Source organism: Lipomyces oligophaga (genome assembly GCF_038497815.1).
Source record: "Lipomyces oligophaga strain CBS 7107 unplaced genomic scaffold V1516scaffold_6, whole genome shotgun sequence".
NCBI lineage: Eukaryota > Fungi > Ascomycota > Lipomycetes > Lipomycetales > Lipomycetaceae > Lipomyces > [Lipomyces] oligophaga.
Genome location: NW_027117790.1, coordinates 330098 through 355720, shown reverse-complemented (window position 1 = coordinate 355720; position 25623 = coordinate 330098). Strand labels below are relative to the sequence as shown.

Sequence of the window (25623 nt, the reverse complement as noted above, 5' to 3'; positions counted from 1 at the left end):
ATCGATTATCATAATTACACAAATAAGCAATACACAACAGACATAAAGCACATCACAATTTCTGCATAGCAACAACGTCAGTGGATTGGACGTGATCCTCATCCTCCTCGATCAAGGCCTGGAGATCGTCAAGCGAAACCTTCTCGTCCTCAATGACCAAATTGATCTGGAGCTTCTTAATTCCATATCCAACAGGAATAAATTGGGATGCACCCCACACAAGGCCATCTAGCTCAATAGTCTTGACATTGGTAAGCATCTCCTCGATATCAGTGCTATCATCCCAGGGCTTGACATCCAGCGTCACCATCGATTTAGCGGCTGGTTTAGGTCCCTTAGCAGCCTTCTTCGCGTGGTATTCAGCCAACCGCTGTTGCTTGAGCTTCTCGGCCTCGGCGTCTTCTTCTTCGTCGTCAGATCCGAAAAGATCAACATCATCGTCGTCGTCCTCCTCGGCGGCAACCTCTTTGGTCTCCTCGACTTCCTCAGGGCCAATCGACTTGATATCAACCGTAGCATCACCTGGGAGCCCGGCAAACTCCTTTTCGTATGAGGCAATGTTGGCATACCAACGGGCGACGTTCCTGACTAATTAGTCTATTATAGACGAGCAGACAGGAATACTTACGGATAAGTGGATTCAGGAGCCTTGCCTACAGCCTTGAAGACAATCACATCAGCTTGAGAAGGAGAAAATCTATTCAAGTTAGTCTCGCCGTCATTGTATTCATCAAGCCCACAACCAAGAAAATTCGACCAAGAAAATTCGACCAAGAGTTGATCAATTAGCTTAATTCAGAATAAAATGGGTTTGTATTCATTCTAATGCGGGGTCTTACGCCGCTATCATAAACACGGACCATTGTTTTCATCATTATAGATATTAAATTGTATCAATCGAATTGCTAGATGGTAGACATTTCAAGGACGCAATATTGATGCAATTGAACATACCCAGAAATGTAACTTTCAGTCAGCAAAAACTCGTCGAGCTTAGCGAGGCCTAAGCGATTATCAGATTTCCATTTATTTCAAAGCAATTCTCGTTCGACGACATCAGATTTCGACCGTTCAAGATCCACCGTGGTCGGTCAATCTCAGCCGACAAACCCCACAAAAACTTACCGGAAGCAGAAGAAAGATTGCCGAAACCCATTGCAAATAAATTTAAATTTTTTATACCGGAAAATCAAAAGAAAAACTGAATTCTACAAAATCAAGAAGAAAAGAAACAGCAGAGTGTGTAGAACTACAGGGCGCAGATTTTTTTTTATTGCTTGGACCAAGTACAATTACTGTACTTGGTGTGTGCATTTGCGGCATATATGACAAGTGATTTTATAATTGTGCGAGCTTTAGCGCATACATTCGAGATATTTCAGTCTAAATAACACGACGAGAGAATAGACAATTAAAAATAAAAATAATTTACTCGACAATCTGACTACTATACTGGGCTGCACAGGCGTCGAAAAGTGTACTCTTATCGTTCAAATCAAGCAAAAATGCGTCGTCAGGATGTCTCTCTTCCAGTTGTCTATATTTAAGTTAGGATCAAGAACCATTGCATATACAGATTTACATACTTTGAGAATGTCGAATAATCGCGGCCTAGGAGAATATAGAGAATTATGCCATTGACGAGAACATCTGGACTCGTAGAGTCTCGCTCCAGAGCCTGGTTGATGGCATCTTCAGCTTCAGGTAGACGGCCAAGTAAAATGTCCGCGACGGCTTGAGCAGCAAATGTTCGAGCATTAGAGGTTGACGGAGCCGATGCCAGCTCCTCGTAAATATAGAAAGCATCCTGATACTTCTCGCCACCCTGGACATAGTAAGTTGTAGTTCTGAAATTCAATGACATACTGCCGGATCACAAAAACATACCAAGTTCAAGTCAACCCAGGCCTCAGCAAGATTGACAATTAGATTATCTTGACCCCATTTCTTCGCTAGGGCAACCTCTTTTTGGGCCAAGTCGACCTTGTTCTGCATTAATCTGATCTGGACAATCATGGCAACCGCAGCCAGGTTCTGTTCATGTTGACTCAGGAGTAGCAACGCGTCGTCGACCTTGTCAAGCAAAAATAGGACGATCGAGCACAAAACTTGAACTGTAGGGTCCTCGCTTTCTGTTTCGACGAGTTCTTGGACCAGTTCCAGGCTCGCTTCGTGATCGCCAACTTTGTACAAGGCGAGCGCTTTCACAGCGGCTAGAGCAGGGGTATTTTCCGTGTCTTCGAGCGCTGTAACAACGCTGGCTGCATGACCAAGCGCAATCTGCGCACGATATTTGTATACGCGAGCTTGTAAAACGGCGGAATCGCTGAACCCGGAGGTCGACTGCTCAAGCACCTCTTTGTAGGCGCCTTGATAGAATAGGTCGTGGATGGCGAAGAGTTCTAATTATTAGAACGAGTGGAGTGAGCATGTAAATTACTTACCACCTGAATCTGAAAAGGCGTCCATGATAAGAACAATTCTAGATTTACTATATATATTTCTATATATTTTAAATTTGGACCATGCAATTTTTAAATCAAGTGTATGAAATGTAAGTTGATACGTATATGGTGCAGTACAAGTAAGGTGTGGATACGCTTTACCCTGACTATACAGTAGTTATAATAGCATGCCAATTGCAATACTAATACTAATTAAAAATGCACTAATGCTCAATAAATTCTTAATCAGGTATTTTACTAAGAGTCAATTGCTATTACAGAAAGTGCTCCACGTGTAAACCGGCCGGATACACGCTGTGACGACCAGATTTACGCTGTGATATCAACCACATCCACTCAGATCATGTCGATAAATCGAAACTGCAGCTAGAATGGCCGTCCGCATAGCCGTGATTGGAGCAGGAACAGCAGGAATCAGCTGTGCAAGGACGCTGGTTGAAGGAGGAGTGTCGGTGACGGTTTTTGAAGCCAGAGGACGAACAGGCGGACGGGTGAGTTGGAGTATAACGGTGGATTGCAATTCTAATCAAATGTAAAGCTAACAAACAGATCGCGTTCAGTTCAAAGCTCTCGAAACCGGTCGATCTAGGACCCAATTGGATGCATGGCGACACGCGTGAAAACAGTCTTTACGATTTCTATCGTCAAGACGGAGTAGTTCTTCACGATGTCGGATGCAACAGCGCTGTCTACGGACCCGACGGAGAGCCGTATGGGGATGAAGAAAAAAATGAGGTCGAGGAATACATGTGGAGATATGTGGACCAGGCAATTGAGTATTCGCGAGAGAGCTGGCCTGATATCGATGCCAACAAAAGCCTAAGGGATTATGTTGTTGAAGAGAGTGGGAGGGGAGACGAGAAGAACAGCAAGAACGGCAACAAGATACAAATGGCTATCGAAATGTTTGGCATGTACACAGGCGAGCCAGTGAGCAAACAGAGTTTAAAATATGCTCTTCTGGAAGAACCTGCTCCAGGAGCAAACATGTTTGTTGCCAGTGGATATGGCGGTATATTTCGAGCTATTGCTGGCGATGTTGAACGACGAGTCGATCTGCGACTCAACTGCGTGGTGACTGGAATTGAATATGTCCGCGGTGCTCAAGGTTCTGCTCCTGATTCTGTTGTCATTCAATATACTGCAGACGAAGACCGTCACGAGACATTTGACGGAGTTGTTGTTGCAGTTCCTCTCGGAGTGCTGAAAGCCAACGCGGTCCGGTTCTGTCCGGACCTGCCGGCCAGGTTACGACAAAGCATCTGCAATCTGGGTTTCGGCAGACTTGAGAAGGTCTACATGGAATTCGAGACCGTGTTCTGGAACCGCGACTACTACGAGTTTCTTGACCCTTTCTTTGCGGGGCAGTATGAGGGACAAGGACCCAAGAGCGCTGTGTCGCTGGCGCATTTCCCGGAGAAATACTGTCAGAATGTGTTGTTGTGGTATCTGTATGGCGACGAAGGTCAGAAGGTTATGGCGATGGACGATGACGAGGTACAGAAGTATTTCCAGCCCTATTTGGAGAAAATTGAGCGCGATAGCAAATATGATAACAATTACGACGACGGTTACGCCAGCGGTGTTGCTGGTTCTGAGTGCAAGGGCTTTGATATCGACAAAGATCCTAAACATTACGATAGCAGTTATTCCCCTGCGAGAATCTCTAGCAATTGCCGATCAGTTACGAGGCCGATGACGACGACAACCTCATCTTCGCCTTTGGCTGCCCCTGGGAACCCCGCCACCACTACGACTGCGACCAGCACCCACTGTGCCTCTGCCTCCACCTCCACCAAAATCAGACACATCGTGATGACGAAATGGGGTCAAGACCCGCTTGCAGGATTTGGCTCGTACACAATGTTTCCGGTCGGCCTGGAAAACGGACTTGACGATCTCAAGGTCCTGGCCAAAGGCGTTCCAGACCGACGTATTTGGTTTGCCGGTGAACATTGTGCGCGAATTCTCGAGCTGGCGACAGTAGGCGGAGCGTACGAGAGCGGCCTGCGAGCAGGCCAGGACGTGCTGTCGCACATAGACCTGCACACTGCCATGTAAATATCTATAGTATTCATATACATGGTTAATGTTGGTAAAACAACGCAGCACAGGAGCGCACCAACGCACTCTGTGTTACATAATCACAATAACATATGTGGTATGCTGTTGTGCGGAATAGTCTGGAATTGGATGATATCATAGAGGGATCGGCATTGTGGCCGGCAAATGTTAGCGCGGGTGTTGTACTACGGCGGCCAAGTTGCCCTCAAAGGAAGGCGCCGAACAAACGCCTTACATGACATCATCACGGATCACGCAGTGATTTGTGATTTGTGATTTGTGATTTGAAGCTTGGGAGATGAGCCGACGTCATCGTGCATAACTGGACATAATGGTGTACGATATACGCACATTTAATTTTTTTCCATTGCAAATGTATGTGCTTTATTATGCTGTAAAACACAAGAATTGTACTGTTGTGCAATTAATTATATAGAGGAAGATACTATGGGATTGCTACTCTATAGACATTTTTTACTCACAACACAGCCCCTTGCTGGCGAGCCACGCACCGCCACAGCCGAACTAAACCCATAGAAGAACAGACGATCAAACTCTAACGTAACTTTAATGCAAACTCTAAGTGGAACTCTATTCGAACATCTCGAATAGAGTTTTGCCGCTCCGGGATCGTCGAGATGTGGTTGAAACAGCATTCGACTCGGAAACTATATAAATGACGGCTAATTCCCTTTGTTATCAAACCAATTTAGACATAATAGCAAGCTTTGTTCTTACAGACACATCTGTTTACGATTTCTTAGAAACTTTTTCGAACTTTTTCCACTTCTAGTCCGCTACACACATCCAACCATGACTACTAGCAATTCAAGCAATACTCCCTCTGCTCCTTCCCCGTCCACCACCGTCCCAACCCGGAAAGACGTCGCCATCTTCTCCGACTTTGATGGCACTATTTTCCTGCAAGACACTGGTCATGTTCTGTTCGACAGACATGGCTGCGGTAAGGAGCGCCGAGAGGTGCTTGACGGTCAGATCAACTCTGGAGAGCGCTCGTTTAGAGATGTCTCCGAGGAGATGTGGGGTTCTCTTAATGTGCCTTTCGACAAGTCTATGCAGGCAATGAAGGAGCACCTCGAAATTGACCCGGATTTCCACGACTTCCATGACTTCTGCGACCGCGAGGGCATCTCTTTCTCTGTTGTGTCGGCCGGTATCAAACCTGTGTTGCGCGGTGTTCTCAACCAGTTCCTCGGTCACTCCAAGGCCAACCGTATCGACATCCTCTCCAACGACGCCCATATCAACCACGATGGCTCCTCTTGGAAGGTTCTCTGGCGCCATGATACTTCGCTTGGTCACGATAAGTCTCTCACTATCAAGGAGTGCCGGGCTCTCTACCGCAAGTCGCTACCGGCGAACACAAACCCACTTATCATCTTCATTGGCGACGGCGTCTCTGATCTGCCGGCCGCCCGCGAGGCAGACGTGCTCTTTGCTCGCTCAGGACTCCGTCTAGAGGAGTACTGTCTGGAGCACAAGATCGACTACATTCCTTACAACTCGTTCGCAGACATTCAGCGGGAGGTCTCGCGCATCCTTGACTCGGGTGACCTCGAGCGGTTCAAGAAGCCGGCCAACCGCCAGCAGAACAAACTTCAGAAACATCACTCTTCTTTCATTGCGGGCCTTGGTGCCCGTAGACATTTTCTTGGTGCTTCCGTGGAGACGCGCAGTAAATCTCGCCGTACGGATAAGGCGCACATGTCGCCTCTGAGTGCACGATTCGGCCAGAGTATAACAATCGCTTAGAAAGTGCTTTGAAGTGGTTGCTTTGGTATAAATGATTACGTTATAGATTGGGTTATTATTATGTATACATTATGTGGATGGATTCACCTGGCGTTGCTGTATTATGATAGAGAATTGTATTGGTTTCTATTTCATTACTTTATTAAAACAATTCGTAGTGTAAAAGATTCTTTAGAAAGATTCTTGGTATTGGGGTATAGTATAGTAAGGACATATCAGGAAACATGTCGATGATTCAGTCTAGTTTCGTCCTAAAGGAACTTCCCAATCCAGTTTCACTTCTGATGTGGTTCATGTCAAAGGGGATGACATGTTTTACGTCCCCTTGAATTTCCCAGCTCTCGTCAACTCTCAAACACAAGAATCCCAGCTGCACATTACGTCTACATTTTTCCTGTGTAATTTTAATGCTTGATTCCTGGACAGGTTTGCACGCTCGCACGCTCGCACACCAGATTGCACCGCACAAGATTGCACGGCATCAGCCCGGACGTCCGTCCAAAGAGATCGCCCAATCTCCCTCGACAATGGCCACTTGGCTGGTACTTAGTGCGAACGAAACCAAACCAGATCCGAGCATATCCCCTCCGAATCGGACCGTTACGCCAGTATTTGATCAAAGAGGACCTTCGTGAACGCCTATCTGTCCGCCGAATACTCGCTATCACAATCAAGTCCTCCTTAGAATTCGTAATCACGTAAATCACAAGGTGGCAACTGGTGTAATTAGCTTCACTTAATTCTCGTAGGCTGGCGACCGGCTGTCTGTCCGTCCGTCGGTCCATGTTGTGAGTCAACTCACAACACCGCTGCCTTCACAACCCCCACAGGGCGCAGCTCGGAGCTGACCGCAGTCGTGGCCTGTGATCCACATTGTGATCCGCTTCGCCCCAGAAGTCCCGATACGGGTTTTGTCCTGTGGCTTGTTTGTGACCATGTAGTGAATATGTGATTCATCTGTGACCTGATACGACGGACCGCGCCACCCCTTGCGTCCCTCGTCTTTTGCGCACCTTCCTTGTGTGCGCAGCTTTTCTGAGGAATGGCAAAGCAGACGCGTGAACGCGTCCGTTTGGTCCCCCCGAACATTCCAGCACGCCATTGAACACCAATCTCAGTTAATCGAGGGTTTAAGCCCTGACGGCACAAAGCCCAGGATAGCTTACTTCTGCTTAGCCAATAGCAGCGCTTCAACAGGCTGGCTAGATATCAGGGACTGGCAATGGTTTGGCAGACAGTTGAACAGGCATTATAGATGGCTATTGAGTTAGTAATAATGGGCTAGACAGCGATTGCGCGTCTGACGAATTCAGATAGTGATCTCTCTATTGTTCCTCAGTAAGAACAAAGGAAAGGAGAACAGGGGGGCTTCTGCTGCATTTATATGAGGCACGCTGTTCTATCACGCACCTCTAGAACGCAGCTCTTTTATTCGATTTAGTTGGGATTAATCGGTTGGGCTGCCTTATTGAGCAACTCAGCCGTGTAGTATGGACACATATAGCCTATTTGACTGTCCAACTTGCTCTGAACGGTTATCAAGACTATTTTATTTAGTGTTGTACGTTTGTGGATTTAAAATCTCATATTCGCTATTAGTCTACAGACTTCAATGGGGTAGTTAAGTTGACTCTCAATTACAGAGATTTGCTCTGATAGGCTCCCGTATTGTCGTCGTCTTCTGTCTAGGCGACCGTAAGCCTGGTATGCAAGCTCTCGCGGTATAATCGTAATGGTAACACACCGTTTGCAACGCATTCTCTAAATAAAAATAAATAAATAATAGTTCAGATTGATATGACATGATATGATACGATATGAAATCAAATCAAATGACGAATATATAGTTCTTCGAGGAAAGCAGGGCAGTACTGCGACGTAACGGTACAAATACAGCATTTGTGTTGGCAGTCGGTGGCAGTGGTTGGCAGTGGGTACAGATTTCGTCCACAGTCACCATCTGTAATTGCGAGCAGTTGTTTCTATACTATCGTTTCTATGTTATCTTCATCTGAATAGACAGATCGTACAGTGCTCTCACACACTCTGCCAGATATACCCGCCCGCTCCGCCTTTACATATTTCCACTTCGATCTGCCACCTTCTATAGATTTCTATCAATCTGTTTTGATCTTCGTATGAATTAACGCCATGTCCGCGCCGCTCATTAATTGCGTATCTGCATCATCAGCTCCTATTAAAATCGTCAGTCGCCCACCTAGTCGCGGAGATCCATTGGTAAATCAGCTCATCTCTTGGGATTGTCAGCCTTAAGAATGCCCCGCAATAACACTACGATACCTCCTTAAAACGTAATCAATAAACGCACCTTACCGTTCAACATCAGAACAGTCGCAATAGGGACCATGTTCAGCTAGCTAGATAGGAAATCTAAAAGGGGAACTTTGTTCCTGGAGCTATCTAAATCTCAATGAGGTTTATATGCACAATCGCATTCCATCATCTGAGATGAATAAATGATGTTTAATAAATTTATTTAATTGTACTGCGAAATCGAGATCCGGTGATTTGAATCCGAGGACAAACACGTCATTAGCATCTAACATACGTCCACGACTTGCTGCCTACAGAAGGACCATATCTTTCATGCAGTGATATCCAGCTGTCGCTGTCAGCAGCCCTTGGTTTTCGTTACCGATATTTCGATGAACTTCTTGACGTTACATGACGTTGCCGTGACATCAACTCCTCATGTCTGAGAGTAAGCGACAGTTGGTGAAGCCTGTCAATTCGTTCTACAGAGTGAACTGCCATCTTAATCTTGGAAGCCGAGGCCGATGAAAGTTCATTCCGCGACAGTTCCTGTCGGTCGTAAATGCACATTTCCCTGTTCATGCAATACAAGACTATCTACTAGGTTCATTTCGTACAGCGGACACGTGTAAAGGGTAGGCTTCAGCAGCTGTCAAGCTCATGTCAAATCTCTTGAATAGGATGAGGTCTAGAGCACAGCTCGAAAGGATTCTGCTCCTCACTCAACACTGCCCAATCGAGCCCGGCGAGCGCATTCGAAGATTCGACCGTGCCTAAAAGGGATCTCGAAAGCTCCTGAAGGGAGCTTGAATAGGAAAGAGCAGATCTAGGACTACATATGGCATGCCATAGGAGTCGGATAACGACAACGACACCTTTAAAGAGCCCTAGTGCAATCAATTTATTAAATTAATTAAATAAAACAAGCGAACAAAATGTGGTCTTAGCCATAATAACGCATGGAGAAAAAAACACTATTTTATGGTGGTCAGGGAGCCTCGAGAGAAGGGGCTACCGGATCTTGTCCAACAGGAATGATGGCTGGACAACAGTCCGACTAGCTCTTGGTCCGACGCAGGTTTCTGGCCTCAATTTTAAAGCAGTAATTAAAGATAATTTGTAATCAAAGCCTTTTTTCCTTCATTTTGCTCGTGGCCAGCTCAGGACCCGCGCTAAGGACCCACTGGAAACAGTAAGAAAACTTCCATTCCAGCAGACAAAATCGACAGCATTCATGCGCTCGTGGGCCGGTCGAAACGGCTCAACAGGCACATTGCGGCAAAACAAAATAGAAAAATAAAGGAATGATTGAGACAAACAGAGCACAGTAAGCGAGACTACACCTTTTATCGCATGGACGACCAGCAGTCTCGATAAATGAAACGATGCAGTAATGATGTACGGTCGATCACGAAGATTATTGCTGGGAGATCTGCTTCCATAACATAGCGCATTACTATTGTTATTATAACCGCTATTGTTGCTCTGATAGTAACTACTATTGCTGCCGTACCCAAATGACGAAATCCCACATGTATGTAAACCGTCGGTTAAGGCTCTGCAAATTCTACAAGCTGGAACTGTAATGCTCTAGAACAGACCGCCTATACCGTCGAAGCAGCTGATTTCTCAATTGGCTAACGAACAAAATATACTAAACTAAGAGCAAATCGACCCAGAGTTTAACTGGAAGACCAAGCGAAGATTTAGTAGCACTCGATGCAACCAACGGCAGCAAACCAGGGGCTGGCGGACAGGACGGGAAACGCACCACCTGGCCGTCAACAGATACTCCTGGACGAGCAAGGTAAGCAAGCAGCACCCGCATTCTTTTGCTGTCCATCCAATTGAAATTCTCCTTGTCTATCTTTGATCTCTTGAAATCCAGTTTTATTTCTCGTAAAAAAATACATTTCGCAAACCTTTGTTCTGTTCTTAGATATCCGAATCAAATTGTTCATCTACGCGCGTCGCACGCGTCGATCCCCGGTTACCTCTTTCCATATACAGCTAGCGCCGGTGTACACATGACCTAACCCTAAGCGAAACGTAAACAAACCAGTCGCGTTGGCGTTTTTCTGACTTTTCGCCGCCTTTCCATTACTTTCAGGATTTCTTCATTTCTCCATTTTCTTTATTTTTCTAAATTTTCGCAATTTCTAGTTATTGGTTTGTTTTCCAGCTCTTGCGTTTGCTTTTCACCGCGCGTTGTACTCTGTTGCTCTGCTGCTTTGTTGTCGTGGTGATCCAAACATCTCTATCACGCTCGGCTGCTTCTCTTCACAACTCTTGCCACCCCGACTCGACCACTCGACGTCTCCTCTTCAATCCATCTTCACAGCCAATTCGCCCTCGGAGGGCTCCTCCTCTTTAGCCATGCCCCAGCTACAAGTCGTCGTCGAGCCCTTTTCTCCTCTTCAGACGCATCATACCAGACCGACTCCTCGTCGGACTTCGCCTTCCGCTCGAACTTCCACCGTCATGGCCTCGCCCTTTGCTTCGCGTTCGTCTAGACGGTCATCGGCCATCCAGCAGAACTCTCAGACTTCCGTTTCGCCGACCGCGTCTTATCAACCGTCGCCCAATCATTCTGGTCGCATCACACGAGCCTCGTCGAAAGTGCCGCTGTCGTTCGCAGTTCCAAGGGCAATCTCGTCTGATTCATCAACTATCGATTCGCTTTCCCCTCTTCTGCGATCCGCCGGCGTCATCAATCTTGACAAAGCAGCTGAATCCTCGATCACTTCTTCTAGTGCTAAGGTATCATCTCCTTTGACTCCCTCGACCCCTGTCTTTCCCGAAGCTTCCACGAATAGTTTGCATGGATTTGAGACTTCTGAGATCGATCAGTCTGCTACAATCCATGGGCAGAGCCCTGGTTTGAACTCGACTCCTCAACGAGGCTCTCTGTTTGCAAAAGGAAAATTATCGGGCGTTGCCTTTGGCATTAAGAAGGATTCGTCTCTCGCAAATCAGATGTCATCTCAGCTGTTCAAGGTTCGACGGACTCATTCGGTAGAAAATCTTATCTCTACTTCAGTTCGTGATAGCCCATTCCAGAACCCTTCAGTTCCTCTTCCAAATCCGTCTATACATCGTCATCCTCTTGCTCAGACGCTATCGGCTACTGATGACTCATCTTCGGAGTGCTCGCCTTCTAACCAGTTTGCTTCGCCTCCGGTTGGCTCTGTTTCAAAAAAGAAGAGACCTTCTTTGACAGCTCTGCCGTCATCATCTTCATGGACTTCGTTTCATCGTATTAGCGCTGTCTCAAGCTCAGGAACATCATCAACAGAGACTCCTCAGAATTACAAGTCAGTTAAGCCTTTTCAGCCTGCATTTATGAGTACTGGTCTTCTCTCAAAGCGAAACCGTCACTCAATTTCCTCGATAGGCTCATCGCATTTGGCTCCGCCTGACACTCCTTGTAAGCGTCCAGCTCAACCGCAGTTTGCACCACCGTCATCGACACTCCGGGTCACAAATTCTCGTCCATCCAGTTATACTAGCGAGGATGAAGCATATGATTTCAATTCCTTGACCCGCGACTACGAGGCACCTCTAACTCCTACTAAACCTTCGGCCAATTCGCGTGAGAGTGTATCTTTTGATTCGATTAAAACTCGTTCCACGCCTTCACAGGAATGGCAGTTTCCTACATTGTTATCAACTTCATCGAATGCTGTTGCATCTGCTCAGATATCAGGAGGATTGAACGTAAACACATCGTTTGCGACTGCTATTTCTCCCACGGCTGGTTCACTGCTGGACATCAAAACCCCGAGCACACCAGCAAAGCCAGCTGGCTATTTCGATTCGACATTGACTCCCAGTTCATCGACGGATACGTTTCTACTTGATCGGTTCGATACAGTCTGTTCAATCGGTTCAGGCGAATTTTCGGCTGTTTTCGTTGTGACTGAGTCGCACAATCCTCAGACCAAGTATGCAATCAAACGAAGCAAAAAGCCTGTCATTGGCCATAAAGCTTTTGATCGTTGTTTGGAAGAGGTTGCTGTACTCAAAGATCTTGCGTCGCGAACCGACAATGAGGACCGTGAATATATAATAAATTTCATCGATAGCTGGGAATACCAAAACTATTTGTACATTATGACGGACTATTGCGACAATGGAAGTTTGGACGTGTTTTTAGCCGAGCAAGGTAGCGTTACCAAGCTCGATCAGTGGCGCGTATGGAAGATTCTGGTTGAGATGGCTTTGGTGAGATATCTTTTCTGCTTAATTTCAGATGGCAACGTTCTAACTCATGGTAGGGCATACGATTCATTCATGATGCGGGTTACATTCATCTTGATTTGAAACCAGCAAACGTATTTATTACGTTTGAAGGGTCTCTTAAGATTGGTGATTTTGGCATGGCTACCAAGCTACCGGTGGTAAGTAGTTATTATTGTTTAAATCATGAATGCAAACTTACGATTATAGATCAGCGGCATTGAACGAGAGGGTGATCGAGAGTACATTGCACCTGAAGTTCTTGCATCTCAGAAATATTCAAAGCCTGCCGACATCTTCTCTTTTGGCCTGATTATGTTAGAGATTGCAGCAAATATTGTCCTTCCCGACAATGGAGCGCCATGGCAGAAGCTGCGATCAGGAGATCTTTCTGATGCCGGTCGATTGAGTTCGAGTTCTGGGGAGCTGACTGCCGAGAATCCGGGGGATCATGGAGAGCGCTCGCAGATTCCAGCATGGGCACCTGAGTTTATGCTTGAAGGAGCGGATAATCTTGATCAACTTGTGAAGTGGATGCTGAAGCCGGAGCCCTATGAGCGACCGACGATTGAACAGATTATGTCTGCCGCTGAAGTACAGCTTGTGGACTCACGACGCAAAGCTGGCGCAATTATATTCGAGGGCGAGTACGGTCCTAATCCGAACAATCGCGATCCGGACGGAAACATGCTAGATCAGGACGATGACTGGCGGATGGAGCTATAAATATGGACTCCTTCTATACATTATCGATTTGTATAGATCATAGAGATTTTGAAAATCAGTAGTTGGATATTTGTTGATCAAATATGGTATCGCAACGTTTACGTCGGCCAACAGATCACAATTGGATTTGATTTTTGTTATGAGATAATATCGATTCGAGACGATTTATGGTATTTATACGATATAATATTTGTCATCCAAATGCGAGATGGAAACCATTACACTCATTTGTTTCCCTATTTTTGCACAGTTTGTTTTACTTCCCGCGCGCAACACACTCGTTTAGTGGATGACATTATATTAAAGCATGGTGATTTTATGACTCAAGTTTTTTTATTGATTGTTGCGATTTATGTGTTTCATTTATGACGTATGAAGATGAAGTATGAAAGATGAAGAATTAAGAAATGTTTTGCTTTTGTTTTGAGCGCTGGGATTATTGATAGTAGCGAATCGATGCTATTGTTAGAATCCAGCTGAAATGATCTATGAAATTCAAAGAAGGAGAATTTGTTGTTATTTTTGAGTCAGTTTGCTGGTTTATTTTTGTTGGTGACTATGACACTCTTTTGCATTACGGTGGGATTTGTTTCGTTTCAATTTTTCCGTTTATATATCCTAGTCTTTTTGTTGTGAAGTGGATTTGAGGTGAATAGGGAGGGATAAGATGCAGTACGAAGCGGGAAGAAATATATACACACGACGTTCATTAGACTTCATATGCCTATTAAATTAATAATAGCCATTTTGTAAACCAATTTGTATATGTGAAATAGTATTCTTATCTCTACACAGATCGAAAACACTTGGCCACAGTTTAGATATAGGGAAAATTGACTTCGTATCCATGTATTTGAAATCAGTAAAAACAAGAACGTACCGACAGAGAGGAGTAATTCACAAACGCAGAAAAAAACGCTACTTATGCAGTTCCATATAATATTTGAGAACGTTCAAAGAAAAACAACAAAAAGCTTCACATCAAAACTATGAGAACAAGACGACACCAATACTCCTTCTTTTTAATAGCTTTGCATTAGTCGGGTAAGACATAACACAAATATAGATAAAACGCAAAAAACCAGTAGACAGGTGCATTGAAAGACCCGGATTTATATACGATCATAAGAAAATAGAACCTAAGAAGTCACGTTCAGAAATGAAACATCCTTCGTGAACAGGTCCTTCGGCGGCGAATGAAACGCCGCAATGGATTTGAGGCATGTAATATTGTCGAGAATTAGATATAGATATTTAAGCCGAAGCCTGCTTAGTTCCGAGCGAGCTTACACTTGAATCGGACAAAACTGTGCGCGAGGCTCGCTTGGACTGATAATCTTTAATGGCACTCTTGATGGCATCTTCGGCAAGCATAGAGCAATGGAGCTTTACCGGCGGAAGGGAGAGCTCTTTGGCAATTGCAGTGTTCTTAACCTTACCAGCTTCATCGAGAGTCATACCTCGAACAAGCTCAGTAAGGTAAGAAGAAGAAGCAATGGCACTACCGCATCCAAATGTCTTGAACTTGACATCTGAAATAACTCCGTTGTCATCAACACGGATTTGAAGTTTCATGACATCACCACAGGCAGGGGCACCTATATTTGGTAAGCAGCTGACATTAGAAATAAACAAAAGATTCACATACCAACAAGTCCAGTGCCAACATCCATATCATTCTTGTTCATGGAACCAACATTGCGGGGATTCTTGTAGTGATCAAGCAGTAAAATAAGAGTCAGTATTAAGAGTTCAAAAACAAAGCAGTGCAAACGAGAATAGTACCATTGTAACAATGGTCTAGCAAGCAGTGAATCAATTAAACAGTCAACCAGTACAACAGCAAAAGTAACACGCAAAATATGAACTGTGTTACACGCCAATTTCCGAAATACGATCGATCTGACAAATCAACCAGCCACAACAAATTACCAAATCGTTCATCTCGTAAAATGATCCCGACAGTAGGCAATCAGACTGTTTAAAAATTCCAATAGCTTAAAAACAAAACTAGCAAACAGGAAACTAAGCGGGAAAATACATATCTTTTGCGTGATAAGCGCGTGCAAGGAGCGGGGCAGGCGAACCGCGGATAGCGGCAGCAACGGGACGAATTTGACGAGTGAGAGTAAACATCTGAACAGAATAAGACAAATAATCGACGACAGAGGCGAAATTGCAGAAATAGAAGAATATAAAAAGACCAAAAGTGCAGAGAGAGGTGTTCAAATCTGTAGAAAATACACCAAAAAGAGGAAGAGAAAATGAAGCGCGGATGGATAATTCGCCGAATTTCTAGCACCCACGCAGTAATAAGAAGCCTAGACGACGATGACCGGGGTCTTAAACCTTAGTTTCTGACTGGCCGCCCAATAGACTGCGGGCCGGAAAAGAGGCGGGTCACGAGAATCTGATTTGTCAGACGGAGTTAAAATCACGTGGTAGCTATAGTGGGCAGTGAGAGCCCACATGCACCTCCAGTGGCGAGCCCAAAACGTCGATCCGGAGATTAGATTTCCAATACTGGGAGAGCCTTTGGGAGGAACGGGCGGAAAGCTGATGGGTAGTTTGGCACCGACATTTCTGTATAGAACACTGCTGTTGCCGATGTTGATTATCTACATCAGAGTCGATCTAGGAATATTATGTCACCGTTGACGCAGTTTCGCCAGCTCCAGTCACATCTGACGTTGTTGCTCTCAGTAGCCCTAACAATCCTCAGCAACCTTGAGCAGCAGACACAGGAACCAAACCCATACTATTTCCGACATATTACTCACGCAGACAGCCATCCATCCGACGTCTAGCCGGCACTTCGACGTATTGGCTTAGGGTACTTTTGAAGTCACGTGTGAGGGCTGTTACGGTATACTGAATATGGGAATGCATCTGCAGATATCAAAGTGTGGTTAAATGGAAAGATATGGTATTCATTTGATGTATTTTTGAAGGCGGGCTGATGTGGGCAAAGGCAGGATCAAAGATATATATTCATATATAGCATAAGAGACAAAGAACAGTAATTTTGAATTCTCAATGACCAGTAAGAAGTGCTTTCACTTGACCACTCGATTGCACTTCAGTAATCTACAGAAATAGGCGTTAGACGATTAGTTAATTAATTATGTCCTCTACATTCTTAAAAATAAACTGAAAGCAAAACTGAAAAGTTATGAGTGCCATTCTAGATATAGACATTCGACGTTAATCGAACGTCCGCCGAACGGACGCTCGACAGCGGTTCTGCAGATGTTCTGCGCTTGTCCGACAACGCGACCCTTACTTTTTTACTCTGCACCCACACAGCGCGAACCCACACAGCGCGAACCCACACAGCGCGAAGACCTCCCTTTCTCCCCCGCGTTTTGTTATTGAATAGTCCGAACACCTTCAATCTCAGCTTGGAGCGTGGAAATCTGCATTCTTAGCTCCAAAAGCATTCTTTCTCTTATTCTCTTAGTCTCTTTTGTTGATACCCACTCTCGTTTGCCTTCAATTGCCTTCTCCGATTGGTTCTCGCTCGCGCGCGTTTTGCTTTCCGCTCCCGTTCCGTTCCCTCTCCCCGTGCTCAATCGCAACCATGAGCTTGTCTTCAGCAAACACCACTGCGACTAAAACTGCGTCCACCTCATCGCCTTCATCGTCAACTTCCCCCACCACGGCCAGTTCAATGACTTCTTCAGAACAGCAGACTCCGTTCTCTATTGCCGTCAAGGAGTACTTTGCTCGACCAACTGTCGCAGCATTCGTTGCTGGCGGCGTCGCCGGTGCCGTCTCGAGAACAGTTGTCTCGCCGTTCGAGCGCATGAAAATCATCATGCAAGTGCAAGGTCCCGGTTCCGCTAATTACCAAGGTGTTGGTGGTACGCTGTCGCGAATGTGGAAAGAAGAAGGCTGGCGTGGATATATGCGCGGAAACGGCATCAACTGCATTCGTATAGTCCCTTACAGTGCGGTGCAATACAGCAGCTACACAATCTATAAAGAGGTATGCTGATTTATCTGACTCTTGATCTAGTTCTTTTCAGTTTCTAATACTCAACTTTAGATGATCATGGAACCGGGAAAAACAGAGTTAGACACTCCCCGAAGACTGTTTGCTGGAGCTTTAGCTGGAGTAACCTCTGTAGCTGCTACCTATCCCCTCGACATTGTCCGCACGCGACTTTCTATTCAGACTGCTGCTGTCGGAAGTCTTCATGTCAGCAAGGAGAACGCGCCTGGTATGTGGTCTACGACGAAAATGCTTTACAAAACAGAGGGTGGACTTCCGGCTCTATATCGTGGTATGATTCCAACCACGATAGGCGTGGCTCCTTATGTTGGTCTCAATTTTGCTGTTTACGAGAGTCTTCGTGAGATGTTTCTCGATGACAGCGGAAATATCGGTGCAGTTGGTAAACTCACATGCGGTGCTATCAGTGGAGCAGTCGCTCAGACTCTAAGTATGCCATCATATATCTGGTCTATTACTCTGTTCTAAATTTTTTTAGCATACCCATTCGACGTTTTAAGACGACGTTTTCAAGTGAACACAATGAAAGATCTAGGATTTCAATACACTGGTGTTGTTGACGCCATTGTCAAAATCACCAAGAAGGAAGGCCCATTTGGTTTATATAAGGGCTTATCTGCAAACCTTCTGGCAAGTTATCTTTTTCAATTTGCCCTTAGTTTTATATTTACTAACGATATCTGCAGAAAGTTGCTCCTTCAATGGCTAGCAGTTGGCTCAGTTATGAACTTGTCAAAGATTTTCTAACACAATAGACTTGTGTATTTAGACTTTTATCCTACTCCTCATTGGTAAATTATCTATAATCCTAGTATAATATATACACCAACAATTTTGCATTCATTCATTTCTTTTATTTGTCTGGGGTCTCTCGTTCGGTTATCGGTCTCTATATTTTGGTTGTTGTGGTGTACAGGCTAAAGAATTTCGATATACCTCTATTGGCTGTCTTTCTGTCATTTGTATTACTATGTTTTTTCAGTCATTAGCTGATGTATCATATAATTCCATTATTTTGTCATATGCCAATTCTGTATCAAAATATACATTATAGTATGATTAGCTTTTATCAACGATTACATAATCATCCCGTCAAATTAGAGACTAGAAGCAGAATTGTGGATTTTGTAGTAATTTTTGATTAAACCCTAATATTAGGGCTTTCTGACGTGACTGTTTGAGATGTCTGCTCCAGCGTAGAGTCGACGCCGCTGCCTGGTCGGGTCTTTGGATAGTTAGGCTTGAGTCCCAAGCCCAATTCTGGCACCCACAATCCAGGTCAACAACTATTTTCGTTCATTTTATCCTCTTCTATAGAGATTATTTCAACTCAGACAGAAGATAAAAGAAGATCAGAATGGGAATCGATTTACTGAAGAAGCAGCACGTCAAGAGCAGCCACCGTGGTGCTCCTGCGTCTGACAACGCTTACCTTAAGCTTCTTGTCAAGCTCTATCGGTTTCTTGCTCGTAAGTGAAGTTCTATGGATTCGAACGAGTAAATTGGTGTGCGAGTGGAATTTCAGGGTGATCGTTAATACGGGTGATTTCGTTATTGGCTAGAGTTCGGAATCGTGGTATTTTTCATGCGCGGACTATTCGTTAATCTGAATTGAGCATAGATGGACCACAATCGAACCTCCTCAAACCTACCCGACAGCGCTTTCACTCTCTAATTTTTTCTTGCACAGACAATTTCTTTCGTGACTTGATACACATGAAGTTTATATACTAACATTTTTGTCTAGGCCGAACCGATGCTAAGTTCAACCAGATTATTCTCCGAAGATTGTTTCTCAGCAAGGCTAACCGTCCTCCTGTTTCCGTCACTCGTCTCGCCAATGCCGTCAAGCCAGAGGGCAACCAGGACAAGATCGTTGTTGTTGTTGGTTCAATCACTGATGATGTTAGACTGATCAAGGATTTTCCTAAGGTTACCGTCGCAGCTCTCCGTGTTTCGGCTGGTGCTCGCGAAAAGATTCTTAAGGCTGGTGGTGAGATCATTACCCTTGACCAGCTTGCACTCCGTGCTCCTACTGGCAAGAATACTCTTCTTATTAGAGGCCCTAAGAACTCCAGAAAGGAGGTCAAGAGCTTTGGTTTCGGTCCCCACAAGCACAAAGTTCCCAAGGTTCTTTCCGTCGGCCGCAAATTTGAGACTGGTCGTGGTCGTCGTCGTTCGCGTGGTTTCAAGGTCTAAGCGAAGAAAAATTAAGAAAGCATTGTTTGACAATTTCTTTATCGATTTACTTGTTTATATCGGTGTCAGCGTATTTTTTATTTTTTTCGTTATTGCATGTTTGGGTCTTTAATAGTTTCGATGATTTCCAAGCATAATTAAGGATTAGAATCCTGTTATGTGGAGGGAGTTTTGATACTTTCAGAGTTTTTTTTAAGAAAAAGGACTCGACGACGCTTTGTATGTATAACATAATGGCAATATAAAAGTGGTTTGTTTTATTATGATAGCTGGTGTAGTATTTTGTTGTGAATTCTATTTCGAAAGAGCAGAAGACTTATTGCAGCCCGCAGTAGTATTCTTCTGAGAACAGTTGAACTTGAATATGAAGTAAGGGAAAGGTAAACGTAGAAAACTGTGAATTACAGTGATCACATATTTTATTTCGTCAGTCTGGGTGTCAATTATTTACGAACACGTTCAAACTCAGTAACCTCAAATCTACGAATTCATAAATCTGCGAATCCATTAACAAGTTAATGAAAATCAAACTCTGATGTCAACTGGTTTGTGGTCTATTATTCTTTCTGTCAATAAGCATTTGGTCATATTACCTTTTGCAGTGATTCTATTTTGGTTGCTATGATATTTTCTGAGCTCCATATTACATGCCGCGGTCAAGATCGTTCTGGTGTATTCATCAGAAATTTTTGTCCATCTGTTGTATACTGAAGAGAAGTTGAAATTTTATCTACAAGATGAATGAGAACAAGGTGGGCAAGAGTATGGATTTGTGCGATTCAGCAGCCGATCTTTAGGAAAATTCTATTCTGAACTTGTGCTGACTAGAATACGCTAACAATTACTCTGTCGTGGTTTCGGCCCGTAGCTATTGCATTGTTGCCGGGTTATATCTATCTGCAGAGTCTTGACTGAGTCTGAGACTAAGACATAAATCACATTCAATTGGGAATTGCTGATTGATACCCTTTTGTATTATTAGTTAATATAATACAAACGATTTAGCTACAGGAAGATACGTTTTTGTCAAGATCATGCGAGACCTCCTCTACATTGCAGTCTTGCTTAGACTTTCTAATTTTCACATCAATTGGGTTTCTCAAGGGCTATCAGACATGCAGAGTGAGAGGTTGGAATAATTGGTAAGCTCTTTGTCGTCGATTTAAATTATTTTCGAAGTTAGGAGTCATCATGCTGCAGAGTATTATACATCACGGTCCTCCATGCCATTGCAGATTTTATTTCGAACAAATCAGGAGAACATATTCGAAAATTTTCAGAATAACAGAGCAGTAGACAGAATTAGAATTCTATGTAAGACATATCGCAGGCGATTAGATTTCGGCTGAGGCAATATATATCCGGCTTCTCTATGTAAAATGTTTAGTATTTGGTCCAGTGTCATTGTGCTTGAGATTGGTACGATGAAAATATTGAATTGGAGTTAGAGGATGCAATATGATGAGCAGAGTGGATATATGCAGCGAATGTGAATATCTGAGATTGTAAAAGTGAGCAAATAGAAACAAGAAAAGAATCAGTATATCTCCTGTCATTATGCGATTGTAAGAGAGGAATCGTCCAAATGGCAAAGAAAAACATCAACTTAGCAACTCTCATCAAAATTATTAAAAGAGTATAAGACTGACAGCATTACGATGATTAAAATTATTAGTGTGAGGTTTTAATATTAAGATCTGATAAGGCAAATAGCAAACTCGACAAAGAAGTTTAATGATTTTAGGCGAAAGTAGACTATCAGATGGACTGAAAAGTTACGGACTACTAACCAAAGAGTGGAAGAGCTCAATCAAAACAAAATTAGTTAACATATTAAGAGATAGACCTAAGATAAAAGCTCAAGAGTGGAAAGCTAGAAAGACGACAGACCAAAGATGACAGACAACACCGAGCGCCAAGGGCTGAGGAAAGTAAAAAAGGCACGAACAAACATAAAAGTTTAGACAAACAAGCCGGTACAAAATTCTACGGAACCGTAATCGCGACAGTAGCGCAGGGCAAGTTCTTTTGAAATTCGTTGAATGAGGCGGTCTTCCCAGATGCGTCTATTACTTGAGGAAGAGCTGAGGATCGATCCTGGACGATCAGATAGACGAGCAGAAGAGGAAACCTCGATATCTGAGTTTGTTCGAGTGGCAAGTGAGGTCGCGTACAGAGAAGATGGCCGATCGGAGCGGAAGAGCGCGTCGAGAACGTCATCGTTGATACCGATGATATTGTGGATGACAGTGCGAGTGAGACGCTGCCAAAAAGAAGACGAAGGAACTTGCTGGAGGGGAGAAGTGGTCTCATCTGAGATATTCGAGGATACAGAAAACTTCCGGGGAGCGTGAGTGGTCTCGAAAGACGAGGACGACGGCGGCTGCAAATTGCGGGTCGACAGAGAAGAAGAGTAAAGAACGTTATAACTCACAGACGATGAAGCAGCAGCTACGACAGCTTGGTCTATATCATGCGAATCTATATAGTCGAAGCCGACGCCGTCTTCTGATTCTGATTCGGAAAGAGGATCAGGAATCGATGAGCCGAGGGAAGCATCGTCTTTGACGAGTTCACTATCTACTACCGATGACGATGCACTTTCAGCAATCGACTGCTCGCCTTTTAATCTTCTCATGCGCCGAAGCGCAGCCTGGGATTGGTCGAGCCTCCATGCGTTGATTCTTGCTGTTATCTCGTCGGCGGACAAGGCGGCATGTGGGGGAGGCAATAGACGGGAGGGAGAGGCGGCCAAGGGGAACTGGTGGTGATAGTCGTAGGACGCAGATAGAGATTGCAGAGTGTCAAGCTGTGGAAATGAAAAAGACGTGTTTCGAGTAGTCAGACGTCGAACTGGAGTGGGCTAGAACGAGGAGAATAGTAGTTAGTACGGAGGACTGACCGCCGACTTGGGAACTTACGATATCGCGCTCATCGAATTCAATATCGAGATCCTGCTCGGTATCGACTTCATCATCATCATAGTCTGCACGCGCCGCCAGTTCATCAAGAGCAGAGGAAGTCGAGTCTTGTGCGGAGAATAGGATCCATTCGTCGTTGTCGATCGAGGAAGCGTGGGCATGGGGAGCATGACTGGATATCTGCGAGAACGAAGTTGAGGTTGAGGCAGTGGTATACGGCAGAGCCGAATGAGATGCGCGTGGTCCACGAGTTTTTGAAGTGGTAGGCTCCATGACTTTTTGTATTTATGTATATTCTATATTCTATATTCCAGATGATATAGAATATAGATAATACAATACTCACCAGTTTTCTAGGTCCTCTAGACTTCGGACGAAGTGACCGATGGCGAGTCATGTCTAGTCCCAAGTCAATTGGGACATTTGTAAATCAGGGATTTGTATACGAAGAATGAATAGATCAGTAATAATACTATTGCGGCAAGACTACAAGCAAGTAGTGATAATACTATTCTTATTTTAATGCTTTGTACGATCCGATACCTATACTTCAGACCAAGATACTCTATATACACAATCTAATCCTATCCAATCCAAATATTAAGTTAAAACACGCATGAAGTAACTGCCTTCGTCCGCGACTAAGTCTTGGAAACGTCCTGTTTCCGCAACATCTCCCTCTGAATCAAGAACAATGACCATATCGCTCCGTCTTATTGCAGCCAGTCTGTGTGAAATTGAAATAGTAGTGACTCCACGATTGGCAATAACACCAGCCAGCGCATCTGTGACGGCGCTCTCGCTCTCGGCATCTAGAGCCGACGTAGCTTCGTCCAAAATCAGAATCGACGGTTTTCGAATAAGTGCCCGAGCTATCGCGATCCGCTGTTTTTGTCCTCCACTCAACTGTGCTCCTCTAGGTCCCACTTGTGTGTTCAGTCCGTCGGCGAAATCAGATAGCATCGACTCACAGTTTGCTTGCCGGGCCGCATCCTCAATCTCTTGTTTGGTCGCTTCTGCATAGCCGAATGCAATATTCTCTGCTATCGTGCCCGAAAATAGTACTGGACTCTGTCCCACTATCCCAATATGTCTGCGAAATGACTGAAGATTGTACTCCCGAATGTCGCGCCCATTCAACGTCACTCGTCCGCCCTGCGGATCATAGTATCGCATCAGTAGCTTCGACACGGTAGTCTTGCCTCCACCAGAAGGACCTACAACACAAACATTCGATCCGGCAGCAACTGTAAACGACAAGTTCCGAAAAACCGGGGAGTTAGATCTCGTTGGATATGAAAACTGAACGTGATCAAACGCTATTGGTCCTCGACTGTCTATGTCCCGAACAGGCTGGCCAGCAGTGCTGCGGATCTCACGTACACTATCCTCGAGCTCAAACACTCGCTTTGAAGCTCCCAAACCTTTCATCATCTTGCTGTAAAATGACGACAGTCCAATCATAGCGCTGCCGGTATAGGCAGAGTACATCATGAATGAAGAGAGATCTCCAATTGAGATATCGCCACGCATAATCATGCTTGTACCTGCTGACAATACGGTCAACAGAGTGAGATTGCCGATAAGATTCGTGGCTGAGAAAAAGCTCGCCGATAACTGAGCTTCTTCTTTTCCGATGTGATATATATTTCGTATTTCATTATTGTAGTTGCGAACAGCCGTCAGTTCTGCCGAAAAGGCTTGAACAGTTTCTATTCCATTGAGGGTCTCTTCCGCTACTCGAGTCGAGCGACCCAAGGTCTGCTGGCTACGAGTCGTAATATCACGAATCCGACGGCCATAATAGTATGCACCGACAGCGACTGGCGGCAGAGCAGCAATTATAATAGCAGTCAATTCCATGCTGACCCAGCCCATCATAATCAATCCCGCAGTACCCGTCACTAATGCCCGAAGACCGTCCGCAATGTTTTGCGTGAGGGACTTTGCCACGATATTCGCGTCACTTGAAAACCGAGAAAGTAAATCGCCAACTTTGTTTGCGTCGAAAAATCCTGCGTCTTGAAGAATCGTCCGTTTGTATAGTTGCGACCGTAGCCGCGCAACGACACGTTCGCCTACGACACGTAGAATATATACTCGACCAAAATGAGCAGTAGCACCGACCATAAATACACCCGCTAAGATGGCATTAACTTGGACAAATGTGAACCCGTACAGCCTAACCTTTTCTCTCTTCTCCCTATAGGACACGAGTTTACGACCATTCTCATCGTCCGAATCTTTGGTCAAATCCAAAATCTTGCCAACGGAAAATGGAATGCACATTGCAACAGCTGACGAAACGCCTAGACAAAAAAGAGCCACTGATGATTGTCAAAATGCATATCGTTTGAATTATCTATAACTGAATAACTTACATCCTAACGACCATGCTTCAGGACGAACTAAGGAAAACAAACGACTAATGTCATTCATTCGAACCTGTTTTAGAGAATTGATCTCACCGATCTCACTAACATCGCTAGCCTGCACCGATGTCAAATCTACAGTTAGACTCCTCTTCGACGTCGGGAGCTGTGTGGAATCTGTTCGGATCCATGCCCGTTGGAACTGGGTCTTGACCTGTGATGAAGCCCGCTGAGATCCATGCACAGGCAGCCCATTGTACGACCGCAGAGGAACACGTCCGGGGAACCGCAAAAACAGGGACAAATGAAACGACATCGAGTGCTCTGGCTCGGATCTCGTTTAGAATGACAGCCCCGTTTGAGTCGATATCTCCAATCTTGAATTACCTTTTACTTTCAATGAATATGGCCCTGAATTTTTCTGTTAACGAGATCATGTGATATCACATGATAACCCATGACTAAATCACGAGACTGAGCCGCGCTCAGCTGACTGAGCGCCTGGGCAAGGGATTTTCGCAGACTATCACGTGCGTCTGTCCAATCGCAGGCCGCTCAAAGCGCCGGGGAGAGCG

The 25623-nt window shown here is 44.7% G+C and overlaps 11 protein-coding genes across 11 annotated transcripts; 5 read left to right on the top strand and 6 right to left on the bottom strand.

The window, feature by feature from the left end:
- Positions 1-52: 52 nt before the first annotated feature.
- On the bottom strand, positions 53-1156 carry V1516DRAFT_627216 (uncharacterized protein; the record flags this gene model as incomplete). The annotated part of the gene is made up of 4 exons (XM_066919782.1): positions 53-584; positions 629-697; positions 955-1003; positions 1126-1156. The coding sequence occupies 4 exons, from the start codon at positions 1154-1156 to the stop codon at positions 53-55; spliced, it is 681 nt and encodes a 226-aa protein (XP_066776116.1).
- A 272-nt stretch (positions 1157-1428) lies between these two features.
- On the bottom strand, positions 1429-2469 carry V1516DRAFT_686630 (coatomer epsilon subunit-domain-containing protein; the record flags this gene model as incomplete). Its single annotated transcript, XM_066923672.1, has 4 exons — positions 1429-1537; positions 1587-1825; positions 1888-2402; positions 2445-2469. The coding sequence occupies 4 exons, from the start codon at positions 2467-2469 to the stop codon at positions 1429-1431; spliced, it is 888 nt and encodes a 295-aa protein (XP_066776115.1).
- A 367-nt stretch (positions 2470-2836) lies between these two features.
- Positions 2837-4526, top strand: V1516DRAFT_626984 (uncharacterized protein; the record flags this gene model as incomplete). Its single annotated transcript, XM_066919775.1, has 3 exons — positions 2837-2956; positions 3015-4063; positions 4271-4526. 3 exons carry the CDS (start codon positions 2837-2839, stop codon positions 4524-4526), a joined length of 1425 nt encoding a protein of 474 aa, XP_066776114.1.
- A 721-nt stretch (positions 4527-5247) lies between these two features.
- V1516DRAFT_678259 (2,3-diketo-5-methylthio-1-phosphopentane phosphatase) lies at positions 5248-6436 on the top strand. The gene has a single exon (XM_066922731.1). The coding sequence runs from the start codon at positions 5343-5345 to the stop codon at positions 6300-6302; it is 960 nt and encodes a 319-aa protein (XP_066776113.1). The 5' UTR covers positions 5248-5342; the 3' UTR covers positions 6303-6436.
- A 5482-nt stretch (positions 6437-11918) lies between these two features.
- On the top strand, positions 11919-13541 carry V1516DRAFT_626681 (kinase-like domain-containing protein; the record flags this gene model as incomplete). Its single annotated transcript, XM_066919758.1, has 3 exons — positions 11919-12800; positions 12854-12976; positions 13026-13541. 3 exons carry the CDS (start codon positions 11919-11921, stop codon positions 13539-13541), a joined length of 1521 nt encoding a protein of 506 aa, XP_066776112.1.
- A 1254-nt stretch (positions 13542-14795) lies between these two features.
- On the bottom strand, positions 14796-15677 carry V1516DRAFT_696568 (NifU-like N terminal domain-containing protein; the record flags this gene model as incomplete). The annotated part of the gene is made up of 3 exons (XM_066924043.1): positions 14796-15139; positions 15190-15341; positions 15583-15677. The coding sequence occupies 3 exons, from the start codon at positions 15675-15677 to the stop codon at positions 14796-14798; spliced, it is 591 nt and encodes a 196-aa protein (XP_066776111.1).
- Positions 15678-16766: 1089 nt separating this feature from the next.
- On the top strand, positions 16767-18614 carry V1516DRAFT_678243 (mitochondrial carrier domain-containing protein). Its single transcript, XM_066922730.1, is given in 5 exon segments — positions 16767-16837; positions 16853-17529; positions 17590-17986; positions 18035-18186; positions 18243-18614. 4 exon segments carry the CDS (start codon positions 17122-17124, stop codon positions 18309-18311), a joined length of 1026 nt encoding a protein of 341 aa, XP_066776110.1. The 5' UTR covers positions 16767-16837; positions 16853-17121; the 3' UTR covers positions 18312-18614.
- Positions 18615-18913: 299 nt separating this feature from the next.
- Positions 18914-19755, top strand: V1516DRAFT_627682 (60S ribosomal protein eL18; the record flags this gene model as incomplete). Its single annotated transcript, XM_066919807.1, has 2 exons — positions 18914-19025; positions 19304-19755. 2 exons carry the CDS (start codon positions 18914-18916, stop codon positions 19753-19755), a joined length of 564 nt encoding a protein of 187 aa, XP_066776109.1.
- Positions 19756-20760: 1005 nt separating this feature from the next.
- V1516DRAFT_678239 (uncharacterized protein) lies at positions 20761-21558 on the bottom strand. Its single transcript, XM_066922729.1, has one exon. It carries the CDS (start codon positions 21373-21375, stop codon positions 21157-21159), a length of 219 nt encoding a protein of 72 aa, XP_066776108.1. The 5' UTR covers positions 21376-21558; the 3' UTR covers positions 20761-21156.
- On the bottom strand, positions 21559-23040 carry V1516DRAFT_678235 (uncharacterized protein). Its single transcript, XM_066922728.1, has 2 exons — positions 22677-23040; positions 21559-22618 (listed from the first exon to the last, which is right to left on the bottom strand). Exons 1-2 carry the CDS (start codon positions 22947-22949, stop codon positions 21716-21718), a joined length of 1176 nt encoding a protein of 391 aa, XP_066776107.1. The 5' UTR covers positions 22950-23040; the 3' UTR covers positions 21559-21715.
- Positions 23041-23134: 94 nt separating this feature from the next.
- On the bottom strand, positions 23135-25421 carry V1516DRAFT_678234 (P-loop containing nucleoside triphosphate hydrolase protein). The gene is made up of 2 exons (XM_066922727.1): positions 25058-25421; positions 23135-25003 (listed from the first exon to the last, which is right to left on the bottom strand). Exons 1-2 carry the CDS (start codon positions 25362-25364, stop codon positions 23277-23279), a joined length of 2034 nt encoding a protein of 677 aa, XP_066776106.1. The 5' UTR covers positions 25365-25421; the 3' UTR covers positions 23135-23276.
- Between the last annotated feature and the right edge of the window lie 202 nt (positions 25422-25623).

Coding starts and splice junctions, on each gene's coding strand:
- V1516DRAFT_678239 (XM_066922729.1), bottom strand. CDS start 21,375: ATGAGAGTTGCTAAGTTGATGTTTTTCTTTGCCATTTGGACGATTCCT.
- V1516DRAFT_678243 (XM_066922730.1), top strand. CDS start 17,122: ATGAGCTTGTCTTCAGCAAACACCACTGCGACTAAAACTGCGTCCACC. Junction 17,530..17,589: donor GCTACACAATCTATAAAGAG/GTATGCTGATTT, acceptor ACTCAACTTTAG/ATGATCATGGAACCGGGAAA. Junction 18,187..18,242: donor GCTTATCTGCAAACCTTCTG/GCAAGTTATCTT, acceptor CGATATCTGCAG/AAAGTTGCTCCTTCAATGGC.
- V1516DRAFT_678235 (XM_066922728.1), bottom strand. CDS start 22,949: ATGGAGCCTACCACTTCAAAAACTCGTGGACCACGCGCATCTCATTCG. Junction 22,619..22,676: donor AATTCGATGAGCGCGATATC/GTAAGTTCCCAA, acceptor TCCTCGTTCTAG/CCCACTCCAGTTCGACGTCT.
- V1516DRAFT_678259 (XM_066922731.1), top strand. CDS start 5,343: ATGACTACTAGCAATTCAAGCAATACTCCCTCTGCTCCTTCCCCGTCC.
- V1516DRAFT_678234 (XM_066922727.1), bottom strand. CDS start 25,364: ATGTCGTTTCATTTGTCCCTGTTTTTGCGGTTCCCCGGACGTGTTCCT. Junction 25,004..25,057: donor TGAAGCATGGTCGTTAGGAT/GTAAGTTATTCA, acceptor GACAATCATCAG/TGGCTCTTTTTTGTCTAGGC.